Source organism: Zootoca vivipara, chromosome 3, assembly GCF_965207765.1.
Source record: "Zootoca vivipara chromosome 3, rZooViv2.hap1.1, whole genome shotgun sequence".
Lineage (NCBI taxonomy): Eukaryota > Metazoa > Chordata > Lepidosauria > Squamata > Lacertidae > Zootoca > Zootoca vivipara.
The window spans coordinates 45,339,111-45,362,232 of NC_142586.1; the positions used below are offsets into that span (position 1 = coordinate 45,339,111).

Consider the following 23,122-nt stretch of genomic DNA (forward strand, 5'->3'; position numbering starts at 1 on the left):
GTGCTTAGAGAATGAGACCTTTGCCTAAAAGGTGGTCTTCATTGTCATTGTACTTAGCTAGCATTCTTCTGCAGCAGGAGTGTCCAACCTCTGACCTGGTTGTCGGACATCAATTGCTATTAACCCCATACAATGTGTTCAGGGGTGATTGGAGTTTCAGTCTAAAACACCTGGCCAGCCACAGATTAATCACTCTTGCTTTTACAGTATCTGTGTCCCTGTAGCTGATTATTACGGATAGATGTTTCTGTAAGTCATTTTAATAGTCTTTTTTTTGTGGTTGACTGTCATAGAGTTCACAATAAGGCCACGATCCAGCTACTGTTAAGCACTATAAAATCCCATTTATTTTTCAGGGCAGGATAAAAAGAGACTTAACAGTCTCCCGTTGATGTGAATGGGATTTTAAAATGCATAACATTTGCTGAATCATGGCATATGTTTATATCTGCTGTACTTTGATGGCTATTACATTAAGAAAAATAAAGATGATGAAGAAACAGTGATAAATGTGTGTTAACATTATCCTCTTGGTGAATTTTGTTAAATTGGACTCCAGTGCTGATCATTTCTTCATGGCCACTGTTGCCCAAATATTTTCCTCCTATTCTTTTGTATGCCACTACAAACCCTTAATTGCTTGCTTGGGCTAATATTTAACACTATTTTATAGGAGGAGAATATTTAACACGATATAGAAGAGTACAGTTTCTATGGAGTAGGGAAGTTTCTGTAGAGCAGAGCTGGAGTGGAAAATGTGTGACCTCTGAGATGCAGCTGAATGCAGTTCTCATCACATCTGATCACTGTCCGCACTGCTTGGGCTGATTAGAGTTGACATCCAACCATATCTGGAGTGCCACAGATTCCCCATCCGTGGACTAGGGAAAGATGAATGGTTTTAAAAACCAATGCAATTGCACACAATTTTTATTATCATTATTATTATTTTTAAAAGTCTTGTAAAGACTGTAAACACGCACCATTCAGATGCCTACAGACTGCAATAGTGACATGGAACTCAATTGTATGCAAAGTCTGCATAAGGTTTAACTTAGTACAGTTGTACCTTGAAAGATGAATGGAATCCATCCCAGAAGTCCGTTCGACTTCCAAAACATTCAGAAACCAATTAGCGGCTTCTGATTGGCTGCAGGAAGCTCATGCAGCCAATCAGAAGCCACAGAAGCACTATCAGACATTCGGGTTCCAAAAGAACGTTTGCAAACCGGAACAATCACTTCTGAGTTTGCGGTGTTCAGAAGCCAAAAAGTCCACATTCCAGGGTTTTCGATAACCAAGGTACCACTGTACTGTGTGGTATATACAGAGATCTGTATATACCTGCATACACCCACAGCTCCATATATCTTGGTGCATATCCATATGTAAACCCTGAAAATGGTTTACAGATTGTAGCAATAGTGACCCCCCCCCACCTTTGAATGCAGTAAGACTTAATAAAGACATATTCTTATAAAATAATTGACCAGTTGCAGGTTTAAAGCAAAACACTACTGAACTTCTAATTACATGGTTCATTGACTTTTTTAAAAAGTCTATAACTAAGGCTGTTTAAGACTATGTTGGAGGAAAACACAACCATTACAAGGCATGAATATATTGGGAAAGTATTCACTGTAACTCTTTATATAATAAGGATTGCAGAGACAGGTCATTTTTTCAATTTTTTTTTTTTTGCAAACCTGGCAATAGTAGAGTCGGTTCTCTTCAGCTTTAAAGTGTGTGTGTGTGTGTGTATTTACCATGCATGCAAGTGCTACTTCAGAGTCACACAGGGCACTTTTCCTTCATGGCTTCATGGCTATAGTGAAAAGTGTGTACCTGTAATTCTGAAATTTGCTCTCATGTCTGACTTGATACACGTACAGAAACTGAGAACCTGGTATGTGTGTGTGTGGTAAGGTATGAGCGCGATATTTTCATGAATGGGTTTATGTGGGGTTTTGTTTGTTTGTGGGGCTCCTTAATATGTTGTTTCTTTAAACACTGGCAGTTGTTTGACTTGCCTCTAACTGCTTCCCTTGGACAAAACTACAGTCACCAATGCATGAACTCTGACTTGGGAGACCTCCTGGTGCTTTTGAAGTTCAGAAAGCCGGTGGAGTCACAAAGGCATCTCTTTTTGTTGGGATTTAGAAAAATGTCTGCTATTTGAGGTACACCAGCTAGGAACCTGTTTTCTTATAAAAATCAGCCTATTTTCTTTTTAAAAAATATCAGTTTGTAAAAGTTCTTCAGAGAACCACAAAATGATGCGCCTTGGGGGGGGGGATTTACAGGTGTGTTTGTGCAGACTACCTGGGCTGTTTCAGTCTGTCTTCCATCAACACAAAGAGGCACAGATGTTTCTATAGGGAGTCATTTTGGAGTACTGTTGTTGGTCAAGAGAGGCTGTGTTGTTAAAATTGGCTTTGTTGTGTGCCCTCTGCTTTCCTCCCCCAAGAGCTTTCTTTGCTTCCAAACAAAACAGACGTTAATTCTAGGTGTGCACAGTACACAAGGTACAGAAGCCTGTTCCCTTTTGTGCTTCTTTAGCTAACCTGCAAGGGAAGGCATGATACAGTTATTACTAGGCAGTATCAGGATGGAGCTTATGGGTTTCATTGCAGGGATGGGCTTACTTCCCACTTCGTTGAACTGGTCATGTTGGGACGCCTCATTATCATCTTCCAAAGCAACCACTCTATTCTGAACTTAAAAATGGAAAGCATAATGCTGGTGGTCAACAAAAGAGGTTTAAAGACTCTCTCAAGGCAAATCTTTAAAAATGTAGCATAAACACTGACAACTGGGAAACACTGGCCTGGGAGCGCTCCAATTAGAGAACAGCCTTTACCAATGGTGTCACGGACATTGAAGACACCACCCGAACTCAGGACGAAAGGGAGAAAGCTAAGAGGAAGACATGTTTGGCAAACCCTCACCGTGAACAGCTCCCACCTGGAAACCTATGTCCCCACTGTGGAAGGATGTGTGGATCCAGAATTGATCTCCACAGTCACTTACGAACTCACTGTTAAGATTGTGTTCATGGAAGACAATCTTACTCAGCTATGAGTGATTGCCAAAGAAGAAGTTTTTGGACGGTTTTGGGAGTCGAACGGACTCCTGGAACTGATTAAGTTTGGGAACCAAGGTACCACTGTACTTGCTATGGCTGATACCTTGCTGAGAACCCTCTAGTCAAAAGCAAGCCTTCCTACATATTCTGTTTTAACAGCTTGTCAGTGATGCTGAGAACTAGATGAGGTGAGCCATAATTTTCCAAGAAAGAGCACAGCTCCTTAGTACCTGGACATGGTCATTATGAGGTGAAGTAGCTGATATCCAAAACCCATCAGTGTTGAAAGTTTCACCCCTCCAAAAAAAAAAACACAACCCCATAGATTGCCAAGTAGGAAACTAGTTCTGATTACATTTGCCATTAACAGGTCCAGAATGTTAGATGTACCATGGATAAATGATTTGGGTATCCATGTGCCACTTTTTCAATTCCACCATTCTGTCTGCCAGCTGTTCTCTTTAAGACCAAAAAGATGAAGGGGGGGGGGGAAAGGCTGGATCAACTCACAGCCTACTGCTGAATTTGCAAATTTCATTACCCTGCTGGCTTACAAGAAAAGACCTGGGAGGCAGAAGAGAGCAGATGTACAATGTGGATGTAAGCTCTTAGGTGACATGCAAAATTTAAACCGCAACCAAGGTGACTGGCTTGATTGAAACTTTGCTAGATTTCACAGTGCTCATAAGGGAAAGGGAGAGATATATTCAGAACTGCATGATATATGAGGCTAATTTTATTTATGTTTAGTAATGAAGAGAAACTTAAAGCTTTTGTCAGGTACAATAGTAACAGGCATGTTTCTTGATCTATCTGTGCTGTGATGAGTTTTAATGCAACTGTATTCTTCTGTCACTTATTTTGGCAGGGGTAGCCAAGGTGTGGGCCTCCAGATGTTTGGGACTAATCAGCCCCAGTCAACATGGGCAGCAGCCAGGAGTTGTACTCTAAACATCTGGATATGATATGATAGCCATGTTCAAATATATAAAAGGATGTCATATAGAGGAGGGAGAAAGGTTGTGTTCTGCTGCTCCAGAGAAGCGGACACGGAGCAGTGGATTCAAACTACAAGAAAGAAGATTCCACCTAAATATTAGGAAGAACTTCCTGACAGTAAGAGCTGTTCAGCAGTGGAATTTGCTACCAAGGAGTGTGGTGGAGTCTCCTTCTTTGGAGGTCTTTAAGCAGAGGCTTGACAGCCATCTGTCAGGAATGCTTTGATGGTGTTTCCTGCTCGGCAGGGGGTTGGACTGGATGGCCCTTGTGGTCTCTTCCAACTCTATGATTCTATGATTCTAGGGCATCACACTGACTATGCCTGATGCAGGGTAGGTTTTAAGGAGCTGTCATTCATGGGCAAGAATGATAGCCAGTCATGTATGGCACAGATTTTACTTTTCGGTTTGTAATTGTTTGGCATTCAACTGGGTTTTTTTAAGCAGCATTTGGAGTGTTTTATTTCAGATTCTGGACCACCCCCCTTGGGTGTGGGTGGGTGTGGGTGGGTGGGCTGTAAATTGAATAAACCAACTCCCATATTCCCTGGGGTGGTGTGGAGAGGGAAGACAATTCTGACTTTATTTCGTGGGAAACTTGCAGCCAACCTTAATGCACAAAATGTCACACTTCATTGTTTCCAAAGCATGAGCAGCATATCAAGCAACCTGTCAATGCTTGTTCAGAGTATGCCTTTCCACAGCTCTGACTCATTTTAGTTTGGAATTGCATTATCGAGACACAAGGTTGGGGGTGAGTAGTAGTTGAAGAAATCAATATCCTACATCAGAAAACCTGCTTTTCTTTTAAGGGTGGCTGCTAATAAGTATTGGCTTGTAACTTAAGATGACTTTGTTTAAATCTAATTTAAATTATCTCGATAACTATAAATACCACAAAGTAATCTCAACATCCTTGAAACTAAGCAATTGATTTTGCCTCTCTTGGGTTGTTGTTGTGTGTGTGTTAAAAGAAAATTCTCCCTACTAAAGTTAGAAAGGTTCTTTTTATAGTAAGGCCAATAGATTCTTTTTAAAAAAAAAAATGGTTGTAATTAGAACAACATTAAAGGTAAAGGTAAAGGGGCCCCTGACCATCAGGTCCAGTCATGTCCGACTCTGGGGTTGCGGCGTTCATCTTGCTCTATTGGCCGAGGGAGCCGGCGTTTGTCCGCCGACAGCTTCCGGGTCATGTGGCCAGCATGACAAAGCTGCTTCTGGCGAACCAGAGCAGCGCACAGAAACGCCGTTTACCTTCCCGCCGGAGCGGTCCCTATTTATCTACTTGCACTTTGATGTGCTTTCGAACTGCTAGGTGGGCAGGAGCTGGGACCGAGCAACGGGAGCTCACCCCATTGCAGGGATTTGAACCACCGACCTTCTGATCAGCAAGCCCTAGACTCTGTGGTTTAACCCACAGCGCCACCTGGGTCCCCTAGAACAACATTAGTCATTATCTAATGTGCCATGATCAGGATAAAACCAATTTTATGTTCTTTTCACATTCCTCACACCAACTTTTGTAATTTTCTGTCAAGGAAGCTGTGTTTTGTGACTAAGCAAATTTATGAATTTTAGAAATACGTTGAAAATTATAGCATATGGATTTGGAGCAGGTGACCAGTGTAATGCGGCAGGAAAATCATAACAAAAAAGGGGGGAAGGAAATGGAATACAGAAAAGGAATTATGCTTTTCTTGGCATCATATTACCCTGGGGAACAACAATGTTGACTATAAGTTATATTTAATTGCTTGTGTTTTAATGCAGAAAGGAAACAGAGAGAAGCAGAAGCTGGACACCTGCATTTCTGCATTCTCACAGGTCCTGGTTTGACTTGGTTGGCCTTGATGCATATGTCATGCAAAAACTCCCTTTCCCAGCTGTTCCTCCCCCCAAAACACAAAAATCATTCCTACCATGCTGCAATCAGGTTTGAAAAAAACACAATTAGGTTTCAAGCCTAATTTCAGCAGGCAGAGGATAGGGCCCTGTGTGTGCATGTATGCCCATGGGCACTGTGTTGATTAATTCAGAATTGCACCATATGTACATGAGGGGCACGTTGTAAGCTTGTTTCCTTACTGCAAGTATGTCAATGTTTTATGATTTTGATACATAGCTTTTATGCAACATTCCAAGCATTTTCTACCTACTTGGAAGTGAATCTCACTGATGGATGAAAGTGAATTTCAAACTAAACATGGTTACTATAGTTCTAGTTACAGGTAGGTAGCCGTGTTGGCCTGAGTCGAAACAAAATAAAAAAATTCCTTCAGTAGCACCTTAAAGACCAACTAAGTTTTTATTTTGGTATGAGCTTTTGTGTGCATGCACACTTCATCAGATACTATAGTGTTTGTGAAAGATCCTTTCCATGATCCAAACCAGTATTTCAGAATGTCCTGTGTTAATTGCACAATAGTCTCACACAGAATTCTGGGCATAGGGGTGTCTGGATTCAAGATAGGGGGCTGCTAATAACATCAGACAAACTTCATATGGATTATGGACAAACTAGTCAATTTCAGTTTCTTTGTTGCTCATCCCCCACCCACACCTCCCACAGTCTTAAATTCTGTTCTGATCAGTTTGCAATTTGAAGCTCTCTCCTCATGACCACACTTTCTGAAAGGAAGAGGCAGGGCCACCCCTAGGCTCACCTTTCCCTGGCCTCTGCCTCAAACCTAATGTTGTCATGTTACAATCCTTCCACGAATAAATACATCAAGGGGTTTAAAGACTCCTTTTTAAAATAAAAGTAATTTAATCCTTTGAGAAAACAGTCAATTTATAATTCTAAACTGGGGAGAAGCAGGAGTCGAAATGTATGCTTGCATGCTGTGCACACACGTTAAAATGTGCCTAATCTTATCTGCATTCTGGCAAAAAAAGAGGAAAAGTAGAATAATGTTTTGGCATCCCTGAAAAGTACAAAATATAATTTAGTGTGTGACCTTTTCTTTCTTGATAAATTTTAATAACACATTTTTATCCAGTTTTCTGTCATCAAGAAATATTTACTGAAACTTTTTGTCCGTCAACTGAGTGTGAAATCCTCCAGATATTTGTGATAAGCCAGCCTTTTTTGAGGGAAAACAAATGCATTTAACTACCATGCTCATGAAGTGGCAGTGACTGTGAGGCAGAGCCTTTCTTGCACTGACTAGATAAATAATGTATTAGGCACAGTGTGTACTGAACAATGTTGTCAATCTTGGAATTGCAGTATTATTTTACTTTGGGAGATTTTCAGTCATTGGACAGGGCAAAAGCATGAACCTTCTGTAATGAATAGCCCTGTGACTGTGAGTTGTCTTAACTATTTGTAATATTGAATTTTGAATTGTTGTAACCCATACATTTACTGCTACTACTACTACTACTACTACTACTACTACTACTAATAATAATAATAATAATAATAAATTAGGATGGTGGAAGTAGCTTTCTCAATTGAACTGTTAGGTTTTGTCTTTGCTTGTGACTTGTTCCTCTTTGCTGTTGAATCTCAAAGAGCCCCAGATTCTGAATGTTCTGAGACATTGGGTGGTATTCGACTAAGTTTTACTCAGAGTAGACACACTGAAATTAACAAACACCCATTAATTTCAGTGTGTCTATTCTGAGCAAAACCTAGCTGAATATCATCCATTGACTTTGTTGATTGATGCTGGACCAATTGTGATGACCAACCAGCCCTTGAAAATAATGCTTACTTATGGCTATTAAAATTCCATAAATATATGAGAAATGGAAGCTCTGCAAGTGTTGTTAACTAAAGCTCAATTATATCTTCTTGTTTTGTTTTTGTATCATGATTTAAATAGAAATATTTCTTGGGGAAAGGGGGGGGGAAGACTGGTGGACAATTGACGTTGTTTCAGCACACTTGGGCCTCTGTGTAGCAGGTCAAGTTCCCACTGGAAGCTGTCTGCATGGCGGAAGGGGTGGTGGCCTTGCATTACACCGCCATGCTGGCTTAGTACTTGGGTACCTAGTAGTCAACTTGAGATGTAGGTAGCTCTGTGTAAACTACTGAGCCTCTTGGGCTTGCCGATCAGAAGGTCAGCAGTTCGAATTCCCTTGATGGAGTGAGCTCCTGTTGCTCTGTCCCAGCTCCTGCCAACCTAGCAGTTTGAAAGCACTCCAGAAAAACTGCGGACAAACGCCGGCTCCCTCGGCCTGTAAAGTGAGATGAGCGCCGCAACCCCAAAGTCGTCTGCGACTGGACTTAAATGTCAAGGGTTCTTTACCTTTACCTTTATCTTTACCTAGTACAGTACTCAGAACTGCAGCTTTGTCTTTGTTTGCAAACAATCTGTGATGCTTCTTTAGAACTGCACACCATCCACATAAATGCAAATGGTCAGGTTAATCCCTCTTTGAACACAGATATTTTCTTTCATTAAGAATCTAATGGTTAAGATGGTTAGCAGCTGATATGCAGTAATAACCACTAATATGATAATTAGGTTCTAATTACTGCTCCCCTTGGGGGAAAGTGTGAAAATCTGTTTTGGGGTGGAAAGTATGAATGCGTATCTCTTGTGATTCATTTGCTTCTGAAGTCAAACATCTTCTATGCATCCTGAAAGCGTTATGATGCATGTTTGAGATGACATACAATTAAATTAAACTTTTGAGCAGTTCTGAACCAAATCATTTCTTATCTGGGCACCTTCAGGAGACACAGAAATTGACTTGAAGGACAGAATAGGTTGAATAAAAGAGAAGCAAAAGGCATTTAGTAGCTTGGAAATGCTTTGAGGCCTTAGGAAGAGCTGGAGGTAAGATTTTTAATCAAATTATGAAGAGGCAGTACTAAACCAGAAGGAAACCTAATTTTTCTTTAGCATTGTTTTGATTGAGAGTCTTATTTTATGACTTCTAATGTACAAACATTGAATAAACCTTATTTATTTATTGAAAAGCATATCTACCTTACTTTTCCAGAAGCTCAGGGCAGTTTTTGGAACTAGCAACTTCCTTAGGAAAGCGCGAGAAACTGTTAAAATCAATTATGCCATTTTAATGAAATCTAGTGGCATATGTGGTTTGTCATTTTAGCCCTGCTAAAACCAGAAAGGCTGCATCCCATTAAATAGAAGAACAAACTTTAGTTTGACTGGGTTTCCCAGTGATGTGCTTCACAAAATTAGCTAGAATATAGAGCCACTGCTAAACACTGCATCTTTATAAAAGCAGGGCCAGTTCTGTCATTAGGCAGAGTGGGGCAAATGCCTCAGGCAGCAGATCCCAGGGGGCGGCAGCTGTCTACCCATCACTCTAAGCTAGCCTTCTGCTGCCCTCAGGTATGCCCATCACCAGTGTTGAAGTAAGATTCAGCTGCCAGTCTGTTGGATTACGTCCTTTGCCTCAGGCAGCCAAATCTATTGGGCCACCCCAATATAAAAGAAACACACTCTTTTATTGGAGAATGATAACTGGTTGTATATAAAATGGTATATAACAAAATGCTGACCCTTTGTTTTGTGTGCAGCACTTACTCTTTCCACCTAGTATTGTTAACAGACGAATGATACTCTACCCTGTGTCAGAAGAACACATTTTCCAAGTAGGGGGGAAAACAATTAGACTATCCTTCTGCACGCCAGGGATCCAATATATGCTTTTATTATTCCAAAGAGTGATTGCTCATTAGATGTTACAGTGTTTGGAAGTTGTTTTCATTTAGGAAGAGAGATTGTTTTAATAAAAGAAAGATACCCAAGACTCAGCATAGCAGTTATTCTCTCTGTACATTGTGCACAGCAAATAAGAAAACAACAGTATGCTCAAGCCCATATTTTGACTTCTTAGGCACACTGTGTGTTATTTTTCTTCCTTGTTTAGGGAAAACACTCCCTTTGTTTCAGTGTAGAAGAGTGCTCAGACACTAGTCTCCAAACATATGGATAATTTTGTAATTGTTTGTGTGCCAATGTTGATGCCAATTAAAACGCACCACTTACGGCACCAGAATATTGATACAAAGCTGTCTTCAAAGTTTCACATTACAGCATCTTCCAGCACACTGTGTGCGTCCACAAAGCTGCCTTATTGCAGGCCAGATTATTTGTCCAGAGTTGTCTGCTCTCATGGCGTGAGCAGAGAAAGCACTTATTCATCACCTGCTACCTGATCCTTTCAACTAGAGATATCTGTGATTGAACCTGGGACTTCTTGTTCTCAAAAAGCATATGTTCCTCTGCTGAGCTATAGTTACTGTAAGGACATTAAGCAAGAATCAAGATGGAATTGAGAAGGTTGTTGGAGTCACAGTTGCTAGAAATTCAAAAATTACACTTAGAAGAAGATGAAAAAAAGTTTATCCATGAATAGGTCTCTTGGCATCAGAGTCTACAACATCAAGCTTCCATACACCTCAGTCCTAGAATACATACCTGGAAGGAAGAGGTATTTTTTAGGAACCATGGTTAGGGGGCAACTCTTTTGGTTAAGGAATCAGGAGGGAAATGGGGGTTGTGCATTCCATTTGACATGAATCCCCCCTCCCTTCTGTTATAAGTGTTACATTGGCAATTACCTAACATTAGAATGGAAAGTGAGGGGTAATGCATTCTGGACCGGAGATGAAGGGAGTGCACCATCTTATATCTAGTATTTGATAAAGTCCTTACTAACAGAGTTTGGAATTCAACTCAGTCTTATTTCTTTATAAAACAAAAAGAACACAACACACTTCACTTCTGCAGAGTTCTCAAGGCACCTTACAGAAGCTAATACTGCACAGTTAAAAACAATGGAAAAATTTAAGATGAGATGATGATGATGGGGGGGGGGAACCCTGGTTATTACAACACTTGTAAGGGAATTAATGTGTGAGTAACCAGGTGCTTTAGAAGAGGATGCTCCTAGTTTCATTAAATTGAAATTAAATAAAAGTTTGCAGTTGTGAAAGGAATCTGTAGGTGAAAGAAACCACAAAAGAAGAGCTGAAACCAGCACGCAAGGGGAGCACACCCTCCCTGCAAAGCATTTTGGATCTCTTTAGTTTAAGAAAACATGACAAGTGATGGGGGCATGAAAAAGGTTTTTAATTTTATGAGTGGTGTTGGAAGAATAGATAAGGGAGATTTATTCCCCTGCCTCTTATAATATGAGACTTCACAGTTGCTCAATGCAATTGATTGGCAATAGATTAAAGGCAGACAAAAGACAGTACTTGTTCACTTAGCACAGGAATGGGGAACTTGTGGCCCTCCAGAAGTTGTTCCACTACAACTCACATCCTGTTTGATTGTTTGCCATGCCAGCTGGGACTGATGGGAACTGAAGTTTGACAACATATGTAGGACCACTGGTCATAGCTGCCAAGTTTTCCCTTTTCTTGCGAGGAAGCCTATTCAGCATGATGGAAAATCCCTTAAAAAAGGGAATAACTTGGCAGCTATGCCACTGGTTACCCACTACTGAGTTGATGTAGGTAGATATCTGAAGAAGCGTGCATGCACACGAAAGCTCATACCAAGAACAAACTTAGTTGGTCTCTAAGGTGCTACTGGACATACACACACACACACACATATAGAAGGGGACGACAGAGGACGAGATGGTTGGACAGTGTTCTCAAAGCTACAAACATGAGTTTAACCAAACTGCGGGAGGCAGTGGAAGACAGGAGTGCCTGGTGTGCTCTGGTCCATGGGGTCACGAAGAGTCAGACATGACTAAACGACTAAACAACAACAACCCACTAAAGTTCTTTGTGGGTACACTCAGCAGGGAGCCATGCTTTATAACCATAATGCACAGTTTTCATCCAGAACTCACTGGAACTCAGTTTCGGCACCTCTGGTGGCTGCCATTGCCATTACAGACGCTTCAGGTTACAGACTTCACTAACCCAGAAGTAATACCTCAGGCTAAGAACTTTACCTCAGGATGAGAACAGCGGGAGGCCCCATTAGGTAAAGTGATACCTCAGGTTAAGAAAAGTTTCAGGTTAAGAATGGACCTCCGGAATGAATTAAATTCTTAACCCAAGGTACCACTGTGGTGCTGATAAAGCATATGCTATTTTAAAAATGTGGGTGGCAACTTCTGGCATTAGCATTTGAACAGGAATGCACTATGGGTCTATAAAGCTGCTGAAACAGTAATGTCTGAAGCCACCCTGAATGTATGAGCTGAAAGCCGTTTGTCTGCCCATATGTTCACATGTCCACCTTTAAGACTTCAGTAGTATACACCCTTGCACAGAGATATTTGCTTTGAATGATGGTCCTGTTTGTCTTTTAAGTGGGGGATAATATTACTCCCATTTGCATGAATGTAAATACCACTCTGTGGCTGCATAACAAAAAGCCTCATTAGCATTAAGGAACCCTCCACAGGCTTAGAAATGGATACTTAGAGAAATGGTCTATCAAGGAAAACATAACCAGCTACCCCTTTGCAAGCATATCAAAAACCATTACGGCCTGAAAAGAAAAGATTGCCAAGCTAAGTGGTTCAGCAGAGCCTGCATTGAAATTCACTCTTTACCACTGATGGGGAAAAATGCTGTGCTGACAGAGAAGTCTGAATCTTAAGGGCTCCCCAAAGGATCATAATGGACTGGTAATCAAAATCCTGTTTTCTGTGTAAGCATTAATGGCTCAGGCTAACCAACATCTGCAGCAAGTGCTTAGAAGTACCATAGACAGGTAGCAGTAAATGTTGTGTTTGTTTCTGGACGATGACTTGTCTGTTGATTGTTCTGATTATTCTGTTTTGGTTAAAAAGAAAGGGAAAAAAGAAACCCAAATAATGGGTGATACAGAGAGTTACATTTGCAGACACACACGCTAAACCCTGTCTGTGGTGCCTACCCAATTCCCCAAATAATGAGTCAAGAGACCAGAATATGGATTAAAATTGGCCACAACTTTATTGAACTTCAGAAGTGGGAAACTTGGTAGGCGGATGAGGCACAGTGAGAGGGGACTGTAAAGTGCAAACTTACACAGCATGCCCTTCCACTAACCTCATCCCGGGAGTTTGACCTACATGCTAGCTTCCCTTATCTCCCTCCCCGATCTCTTGCAATCAGCTTTTGAGCGGCTTCCTTTAAACACCCTCTTTCCCTCTTGTTAGCCTTTAGCTCTTTCTTTCTTTCTTTTTTAAAAAAGCACGATCTGCTTTGCGCCCCTGGGCAATTCGGCTCCAGGGACCATGCATTCACTCCATAACATGCACAGACATTTCCTCTTACTTTTTAGGAGGAAAAAAGTGTGTGTTGTGGAGCAAAAAATATGGTAAGTAGAAGCTGTATCTACACATATACAAGTGTCTGTGTGAAAGAGTACACTCTTGTTAAACTGTACAGCTTAACTACTGTGAACATAGATTTTACACTCATTGAATATAATGTGTGAAAACACACACACTTCTTATGTGAAAAAGTGGTGCCATTGAATATTGTACTGTATTGTAAAGAATGGATGGGGCAGATAGAAAAAAATGTTTGTGTGTGTGTATATATCTATCTATCAGTGGCTGTCATTCAGAAAAGTGGGCACTAAACATGTCATCCAGCAAGCTGTGCTGTGTAAAGTGAAAGACAAGAAAGAAGACATTTGGGGTAATCCTACTTTGCATAATGTAAATGAGCATGTTGATTGTTTGTGGTCATGGGCCATTAATATCCTAGCAGAAAGAAATGTTGAATGGTAAAAGTTAGCAAAACTGAAAATCTGCAATACTGTTTTATTATGCTGTACTCCCATCAGTGTGTGTTAATTTCCACTTTTTTTTAAAAAAACAACAACTTCAAACTATATATATTAGTCTTGTTTAGATTACGAGTAATTCTCAGAAATGTTTATTGCAGTTTGCCCCAAGGTCCCTCTATATCGCTCAGAGCATGCACAGGAACTCTTAATGTGGTGAAAGCCATATTTCTTTTAAAATTATGGTAGCAATATATTTACACTTGCTCAGTGGAAGAGTGTAGTTTTTTCCCGCCCCCCATTTCAGCACTGGACTTTGGCCGATAAAAATATACAGAAAAATCTAAGTAGGGCGAGTACAGTATTTTTCATTCACTTTTTCAAAAAGAAAGAAGTGAAAAAGTAGCTGAGCCAGAAGCTTCCAATTTTTTTAGTAGGGTGGGCTGTTTTGTCTTGAAAGGGTTCTTGTAAATAAAATGTAAAAAATTATTTTTGTGTACCATGCCAGCTGGCTGGTGTCCACTGAGACTGGTAGGGGAGAAGTCAGGGAGACTGGCAGTAGGCGGCAGCAGAGCCAACTAATTCTAGTTTTGGCCCCATCCTACCCCACAAACATTTACAAGGAAAACAGTGAGACTGAGGAGGAAGCTGGCAGTCACTTCCATCCTTTGGATTGATTATAAATTAGAAGACAGGCAAGTGTGAGCTGGTTGAGGGTAGACGAAGGCTGGTGGGACAGTGCCCCCCCCATTCACCCTAATAGAGCAGCCCCACTGCAAGCTGACTGCTTTTCCTTTGGTGTATATGATTTAGTCTCTCTGATCTCTTTCTGAATCAAGATAGGATTTAATTATGTACATATAATCAGTGTATTGGACGTGGGTGGTGCTGTGGTCTAGGGCTTGCCAATCAGAAGGTCGGTGGTTCGAATCCCCGCGACAGGGTGAGCTCCTGTTGCTCGGTCCCAGCTCCTACCCACCCATAGCTGCCAAGTTTTCCCTTTTCTCGCGAGGAAGCCTATTCAGCATAATGGAATTTCCCTTTAAAAAAGGGAGAACTTGGCAGCTATGTACCCACCTAGCAGTTTGAAAGCACTTCCAGTGGGAAGGTAAACAGCGTTTCTGTGCGCTGCTCTGGTTCGCCAGAAGTGGCTTAGTCATGCTGGCCACATGACCCGGAAGCTGTCTGCGGACAAATCCCAGCTCCCTTGGCCTATAGAGCGAGATGAGCACTGCAACCGCAGACTCATCAGCGACTGGACCTAACGGTTAGGGGTAAGGTAAAGGGACCCCTGACCATTAGGTCCAGTCGTGACCGACTCTGGGGTTGCGCGCTCATCTCGCATTATTGGCCGAGGGAGCCGGCGTATAGCTTCCAGGTCATGTGGCCAGCATGACAAAGCCACTTCTGGCAAACCAGAGCAGCACATGGAAACGCCGTTTACCTTCCCGCTGTAGCGGTTCCTATTTATCTACTTGCATTTTGAGGTGCTTTCGAACTGCTAGGTTGGCAGGAGCTGGGACCAAGCAACGGGAGCTCACCCCGTCACAGGGATTCGAACCGCTGACCTTCTGATCAGCAAGCCCTAGGCTCAGTGGTTTAACCACAGCGCCACCTGGGTTAGGGGTACCTTTACCTTTAATCAGTGTATCTGATAAAATATTTGCATACCAATCACTTCTGGACAGAAAATAAAGATGGATGATGGGGGGAACAGGGTGGTGGAAATGGCTCTGTTATATAAATCCCTGTTTAAACCCCCTTTTAATGAATTTTGAAATTTACTTCTCTAAAGTTTCACAATATGTTTAAACATGACCATTCGTTTTCACCAGGGATAACGTGAACTTGTTTTCAGATACTGTGACAAGTATTGGACGTTTAACCCTACACAAGTGAGGTCCTGTTTTAGATTCAATAGGTTGAATCCCAACTGAAACATGCTTAGATTAGACCCACTGAAATAGACATGACAATTTTAATTCACATTTAACTGGGATCCCCTTTATTTCATTGGTTCGCCTTGAAATATGATCAGGTCTGTATGCAACCTACTGAATTAGCATGATTTATGATCTTCCAATCCATCTGGTTCATAATTACGTTGTAATGTGACATGATGTGCACGTTCCATTGCATATTGAAAGTTCATTTCTCAAAGGTTAGATAGAATCCTTCAGCCATTTCAGTGAGATGCCATTAGGAACCCAGGAGTTAGACATTAGCATTTGTATCAGGTTATTTTAGCCATCTTTATCATGCCTGGCATCATTTGGAATTCATTTGAGTGTGACTGTTCAAGTGGTCAGTGGCAGCTTTCAGGTTTTATGTGACACATCTATTTCATGTTCCCCATCTGCTAGAGAGGGCAGAATGCAGAAGCGGTCAGAATGTGGTATGCATTTCTGATGTGCTTTTGCATAGGCACTAGGTAGCCTGAAATACGTGCTTCAATGGTGCACTAGGAAATTCATTTGCCCTTTAAATCAGCACCCTATTAGTATCTCAAGGAGATAAGAAAGGTATGAAAGTCAGTGATGAAGGGTTATCTCATGTCTTCCTCTGTACTAGTGTTCATAAAACACTTCAGTCTGTCTTACTAAACTTTCCCATGGACACGTCTGCTTTAGATATGGCAGTGCCAAGGCAACAGCTTGTGCTACCTCATCTAAAGTAATATCCTGTCATTGAGAGGGCAAACTAATTCCCATTTATGGTTACTGTATGTTTACTGTGAAATTGCAGGTAGCCAGAGGTGATATAATGGGCTCAGAAGATCCATAAAATACTATATGGTAGTTTTGTGGGCACTTACTCATTTTAGTAGGGCATGCTCAAGAGGAGCTTCCCAACTGATTGGGTCCTGTGTCTACCATAAAACTTATGGTGGTTGTGGTCGCATGGTCTGCAGCCTGCACTACGTCAAGAAGGATAGATCAGCAAATGAGCTAATCCAACCCCTTCTGCTCGGTGCCTGCCACCAAGTAAATGAGTTATATTCAACATTGGACCAGATTTCAACTTGAACACGAGGACTTCTCCTTCATCTCTGCTCCCCTGCTGCCCATAAAAATCTGCTCCAGAGAGTTGGAGCCAAGCCAAGAGGGTGCCCCAACAATGACTTAGAATGGAAGGCAATAGGTGAGGGCACACTGAATTTTGGCATCACACAGGGTGCTGCTGAAAATTGAAAGTTCCAAGTGTGATTCTTGCTTTCAGAAGAGGCTGCTTCCATTAATATGGCACATGTTTTATAAAGAATCTGGTCAGTGTTAAGGCATGTGTATTTTCTGGCATGAATTTGCAGATCTTTTGTCTAACAATTTCCAGTTTGATAAGAAACCTTGGACCACATTCCATATGCTGTTGTCCCTGACTGCCTATTGTTAAATGCAAGGGTGGCACTGTGGTCTAAACCACTGAGCCCCTTGGGCTTATCAATCAGAAGGTTGCTGGTTCGAATCCCTGTGATGGGGTGAGCTCCCGTTGCTCTGTCCCAGCTTCTGCCAACCTAGCAGTCTGAAAGCACACCAGTGCAAGTAGATAAACTGGTACTGCTGCAGTGGGAAGGTAAACGGCATTTCCATGCGCTCTGGCTTCTGTCATGGTGTTCCATTGCACCAGAAGTGGTTTAGTCATGCTGGCTGGCCACATGACCCGGAAAGCTGTCCGTGGAGAAACACCAGCTCCCTCAGCCTGAAGCAAGATGAGCAACACACCCCATAGTCACCTTTGCCTGGACTTAACTGCCCAGGGGTCGGTCCTTTACATTTTAACCTTTATTGTTAAATGCAGCACACAGGGTTACATTAGCACAATGCGTATGTAGCAGAATCAAGGACCATGGTCCTTGAATGGTTTTGACTGCAACCACAGTGTTGTGTATTAAGTTCAAAGCTTTGAATGCAAATAAGAATGCCCTGGTTTTCAGGTGTAAAAATTGTGGATTTTAAGTAGCTATTTTAGATTATTTAGCAGTTTTGGATAAAGGTCCTGTTTCAGTCCCAAAGGGTGCCCTGGAAATCGGACAAGTCGCGTTTCTGCCTCCTTCAAGCTGTGAGACAGAGATAGGCCAGGGTTTTGGCAGCTTTTCTACTTTAGAATTGCAAGATTTATTACTTTTCTCTCTCCTTGTTTATCTGAGAACATGTGTTGCATGCCTTACTTGGTTATTAATACTGCTGTCATGAATAGGCACAACAATGGTAGGGAAAGCAACTGACAAGTTCAGATCGACTAACAAGACTCATGACAGCCTTTTGGAAGGCAGGACGTGGTAGTATGGGGTAATTTACTGCATCATAGATCCCCCCTCCCACTTCCATTTTGTAGGAAGGAAAATATTGTTACAGACATGGTGGTCAAGCCTAGTATCAGTTCTACTAATGCTTGTGACTCATGATTCTCTAAATCCAGCAACTAAGGGACAATTTATACAAACAGGAGCACAGGAGTAGCAATATATTCCATAGCAGGAAGAGTGCTGTGTGTTTGTGATGGGCAGAAGTGTTGTGCAGAGCTTTTGATGACAATGTAAAAGAACTGTGATGCTTTTCCAAGTGTACATTTCATGGGGGGGGGGATCCCATTAAATTTGCCTTTTTGTTGATATGAATCTATTGTCAGTTTGGATATAATATTCTATTTCATAACTCATCCAGTGTGCCTGAATTTATTTATTCACAGTATTATCATTTCCTCAACAAAACCCCTCCAAACCTCCCTTTTTAAAGTCTTGATCATTTTTAACGAACATGTTTTTCCTCTCCTTGTCAGTTGGTATCTAGCAAAGGGAATAATTGCTCATGTTCTGCTGCAAAACTTTTTTTTTTGGAGACTGCCAAAACCAAAAGAGAATCTATCTTCAGGATGCAGTGTGATTTCAAATATCTTGGTAAATACCTTGGTAAAGCCCTGAGTATAGAGGACTGCTAACAAGACTAGAAACTCTTGAATATGTCTCTGACCATTAACCTGCAGCATATTCATCTTCCTCTCATATTCATGTGTGTATTAGTCAATTATTCAACTTCCCTGCCCTTTTTCTTGTTTAACACCACCTGACCGTTGTCTGGAGTGACCCATTTCTTCCCCCTTCTCTCTTTATAACTTTTGTGGTCTCATTATAGTCATTTGCAGAAAATTCTTTTCCTGCTCGCTCAGTTTGTATCTGCACATTTTAAGTATAATGCTCTAATCATTGGATCTTTGTGAGATCTAACGAGGTACCATTATAAACAGCCATTTCCTCACTTTCTTTCACAGTATGTGTGGTGGGTTGTTTTTTTTGCTTTCACATAATTTCACTATCCATTTCCCAAGGGATGGGTTTTTATAGGTTTGGCAGTAGAAAAAACAAACATAGACACTCCACTTTTCTGCTAGTGATGAGACAGTAGGCTGAAACAAGGAGGCAGTTTGCGAAGCTAAACCTATCTGGGGATTTGATAATATACTAATTAGCAGAGTGGTGAGGGACTTACAAAGTGCCCATTATTGCCCGTATGCTTTGTTCTTTTTGTGTCATGTTGTTTCAACTTGTTTCTCATGTCCGAATTTCAGTCAGATACCGTCCTATAAAGTGAACCTTGACACCCACTAGATACCTTGACACATGTGAGATCCCTAAAAGAAAGAAAGCAAATCAATCCACACACAGGTTGCAAAGCCAGTGAAAGCAGACAGGGCCCCAGTGTTGGATTTATGTATAGGCTAAGTGGGCTGAAGCCTAGGGCCTCTAAATCTAGGGGGCCTCGCCAGCCCACCCGTTCCCCAGCGGGGAGTCTCCCCTCTCCCAAAATTGCAAACCCAAAACTTCATGCGAGGGCAGGGCAATTCAGTCCTCTAAATCTAGGGAGCCTCACCAGCCTGCTCTTTCCCCAGTGCCACAGTCTCCCCTCTCCCAAAATTGCAAACCCAAGACTTCATGCGAGGACAGGGCAACTAAGGCCCAGCATCTATGAGACTCAGGACTAGCCAGTGGGGCCCAATTTGAGGCAGTGGGGCGCAACTTGAATTTTTTTGTAGGCCCCCAGTTCACAGCCAAAGCCTGCAAAATTTTATTTTTATAAATAAATAAATAAATAAATAAATAAAAATCCATCTCAATTGCCCTGGTGTGGGAGCCCTTTTAGGAGTGGCACGCTGGGCCCAATTTGGCCCAATTGCTCCAATCGCCTGAAGGTCAGCCCTGATGAGACAGCGCAGGGGTTGGACTGACAAGCCCTGCACCTTCTAGGTCCCTGGTGTCACTATTCAGAGTACAGACTCAAGGACTTGTTATGGAAATAAAGGGGGGCACTTATTGGAAATCAGTTTTGTCACCTCCCCCCACCCCAAACCCCAAAACAATGAGCCCTGCCACCTTTTATTCACAGTTGCATAAGCACTACACTACAGCATGGCCATAAACCTGTACGTTCAACTGCTGAAATATATACCCAATATGTAGCAATGGAGATTTATGTTACTGCTTTATGAATGAACACTGTGTTTTATGAATGAACTCTGTATTTTGTGAATTACCTAAGGGAAGCTCTAGAATCTGACAGCTAACCAATTGGGTACTACCAAACAGTGATCCCTATTGCTGAAAGCAGGTAACCAGCAGGGAATGCTTCAGCTAAGCCTCTGCACTGTTTACTGAACATCCCCTGCTGTGCAGATAATGGAGAAAGCTCATAAATTGTATCCCTTCTGGCACCCTGGCCAAGTCTATTATGCTGGTGTAAACCCTGGTGCACCAGAAGCCCAGAATAGCAGCAAATAAAATCCGCTCATACATCAACGACTGATAAGACTTGTCAACCAGTTCTTCCAAAGCCTTCCTAAATTATAAAGCTCTCTATTGAGTCTCCATGTCTAGTACAAAGACCATAAGAAGGGAGAGCAGGGACCTTGAAGTTCCCAGCAGCTGTTAATCAAGCAAGCAAGCACACATGTCACCTTTGTCACAGTCAGGACCCCTTGTCCTGGCCAGGCCTGCACCCAATCTTGTTTTTGTACAATCTTGTTTGTCCTCAATAACCAAAATTATATTATCAACATATACAAGCAGTAAAGTTGTTTTCCTTCATTTGCAAGGAATCGTACAAAACAAAGTGGCACTAATAAAGAAAAGTTCCAGAGTGGCAACAGAAAGCAAACTAAAAATGCTTTTACAGTTCAGCAAAACTATCCAGCAATTTCAAGTTACAGGAAAACTGGTGCTATTAACAGTAATCCTTCTAGTTGGTTAATTGGTTCGGCAGCTTCTATGCACATGGCTTGTGATGGACTTGTGATGCTAATTATTTCCCCCAAGAGTTAAATGATAACTAATCAGAGGCAGCTACAGCTGCAAATGGCAACAAAATATCTGTGAAAGGAAGAGGAGCAGGTTTGCTCAAGTGTGTTGCAGATAGAAATACTGTTTCTGATGAAGTGAGAGCAGTAGTTTACATGCTCAAATTTACAAATAAGAAAGTTTTAAGAATTTAAATTCTAGATTAAAATTGATTACTTAATTGAGAAGGGGATTGTAACAAACATTGGGGCCTAATTTGAATGGTAGAGTGTCTGGTATCTGGTGGGCAGACCAAAGCACTCATCAGGAGAGCTATGAGATTCAGGTGATGGTCAGATGCCTTGTCAATCCCAGCAGGTATAAAACAGGAAGGCCTGCAGCCTGCCCAGGCCCTGTTGTTACATTACAGTTCATGATCTACATATGTAGTTGGATTCTTTTTTGCATTGTAACCTAAGCATAACACTCCCCCCCCCAAAAAAACCCAACCCCTTACAACCAGACTTCAGCAAGGCAATTTGTACATCACCTGTACATCACCTGTAAAATCTGTTGTCATGACTTGATGATATTGGACATTTTAAGTAATATTTCTACCCTCTTGCTGTGTCTTTTTATTTCTCCAGGGGGTATTTTTGAATGTGTGGAATCTGGCCCAACGGGAGCAATGGGAGCAGAAGAACTGGCCTTCAGATTTGCTGTGAACACAATCAATAGAAACAGAACTCTGTTGCCAAACACTACATTAACATATGATACTCAGAAGATAAATCTCTATGATAGTTTTGAAGCATCCAAAAAAGGTATGTTTCTAAGAGCTTTGGGGCAGGGATGGGGAACCTTTATTTTTTTCCCCAGTCTCAAATGGCCTGTGAGCAACTTTCCGGGAGTTGTGTGGTGGATACTGGTGAGCAAGGCCTGAAGCAAAAGTGGGCAGAGTATTGTGATACTTACCTTTGCACAGTAAGCTACATCCTGGCCATGCAAAAACAAGAGTGACATCAGCATGCCCTGGGAGTTTTGTGCACTGCACGAAATAATGCACACATGCCCGTGGCGTGCGCACATGGTGTGCTTACATTGTGCAGCCCCAGCCCCCACACGCTTGTCTCCTATAAGAATTCATGACTGGCACTGATCTCTATAGCAGTGGTGAGGCAAAAGCCATGAGTACAGACGTCTGTTAGTGAGAATCCCATGCTGGGCTCCTCCAGGCCCACATACACATGCAACAAAGTAGAGCAAGGTACATTATCAGTGACTGAAAGCCACGCCAATGAAAGTAATTATTTCTTCTATCTTCACAGCAGTCTTGTGAGATAGGCTGTTGATGCCCTTTATTGAGGAATGGGAACCTGAGGTGGGAAGACATTGACTTTTTATGACTTGAAGGGCTTGTTCCCCCAGGTCTCCTTGGCACAATTCTCACACTTTGTCCACTCTCATAAGTGTAGTTTGCTTGGCTTCAAAACAGCAGTACGTCTTTGCTAGGCATTTCTATAAGATGGAAGAAGTTAGAAAGGAAAGGTGGATAGTTCAGATACCATGGTGCCTTTATTGTGACAGAAGTCTTAACAACCATATTGATGTTTTCAGCTGGGACAGTAGCTCATGCTTAGTGACCAGGCAAATGTTCTTGTCAAAGGTGTTGTTATTTTAGACCTCAACCCAGTTAAATCACCCCACATACTTTGATTTCAGCTGGTATAGTGCAGTTGCAATAAGTTTTAATTTGGCTGTATATCAGACTGCCCATCAGCTGGATGCCTGGAATGGAGTACAGATGGGAAATTAATTAGATTTTAAAAGCACCATACCGATGCAAAATCCCTGGGCAAGAGGAGAATTTGCTGAAGATGTCATTTGAACTAAGAATGCTGGAAATGCAATCAAAATTCTTGTTAATACTTTTTTTTCTTTTTTAAGATCACACTGTTAGCTTAGAATAGAATCATTGTAGGCCACATGCAGAAGAAATGTGCCTTTCATGGGGTTTCTTTAAAAGTCTACTGGGAGGGAATAATTTGCCAGCTATCACTGCTTGTTACAGGTTCCATCTCATAGCATTTTATTACAG

The 23,122-nt window shown here is 41.7% G+C and overlaps 1 protein-coding gene across 2 annotated transcripts in view; it reads left to right on the forward strand.

Moving 5' to 3' along the window:
- Positions 1–23,122, forward strand: part of GRIK2 (glutamate ionotropic receptor kainate type subunit 2) — a 442,739-nt gene that overhangs the window by 141,226 nt on the left and 278,391 nt on the right. For both annotated transcript variants that reach the window (XM_088665996.1, XM_088665995.1), the window contains exon 2: positions 21,672–21,848. In XM_088665996.1, coding sequence (XP_088522122.1) covers positions 21,672–21,848 — 177 coding nt within the window. The remainder of the gene's footprint in view (positions 1–21,671; positions 21,849–23,122) is intronic.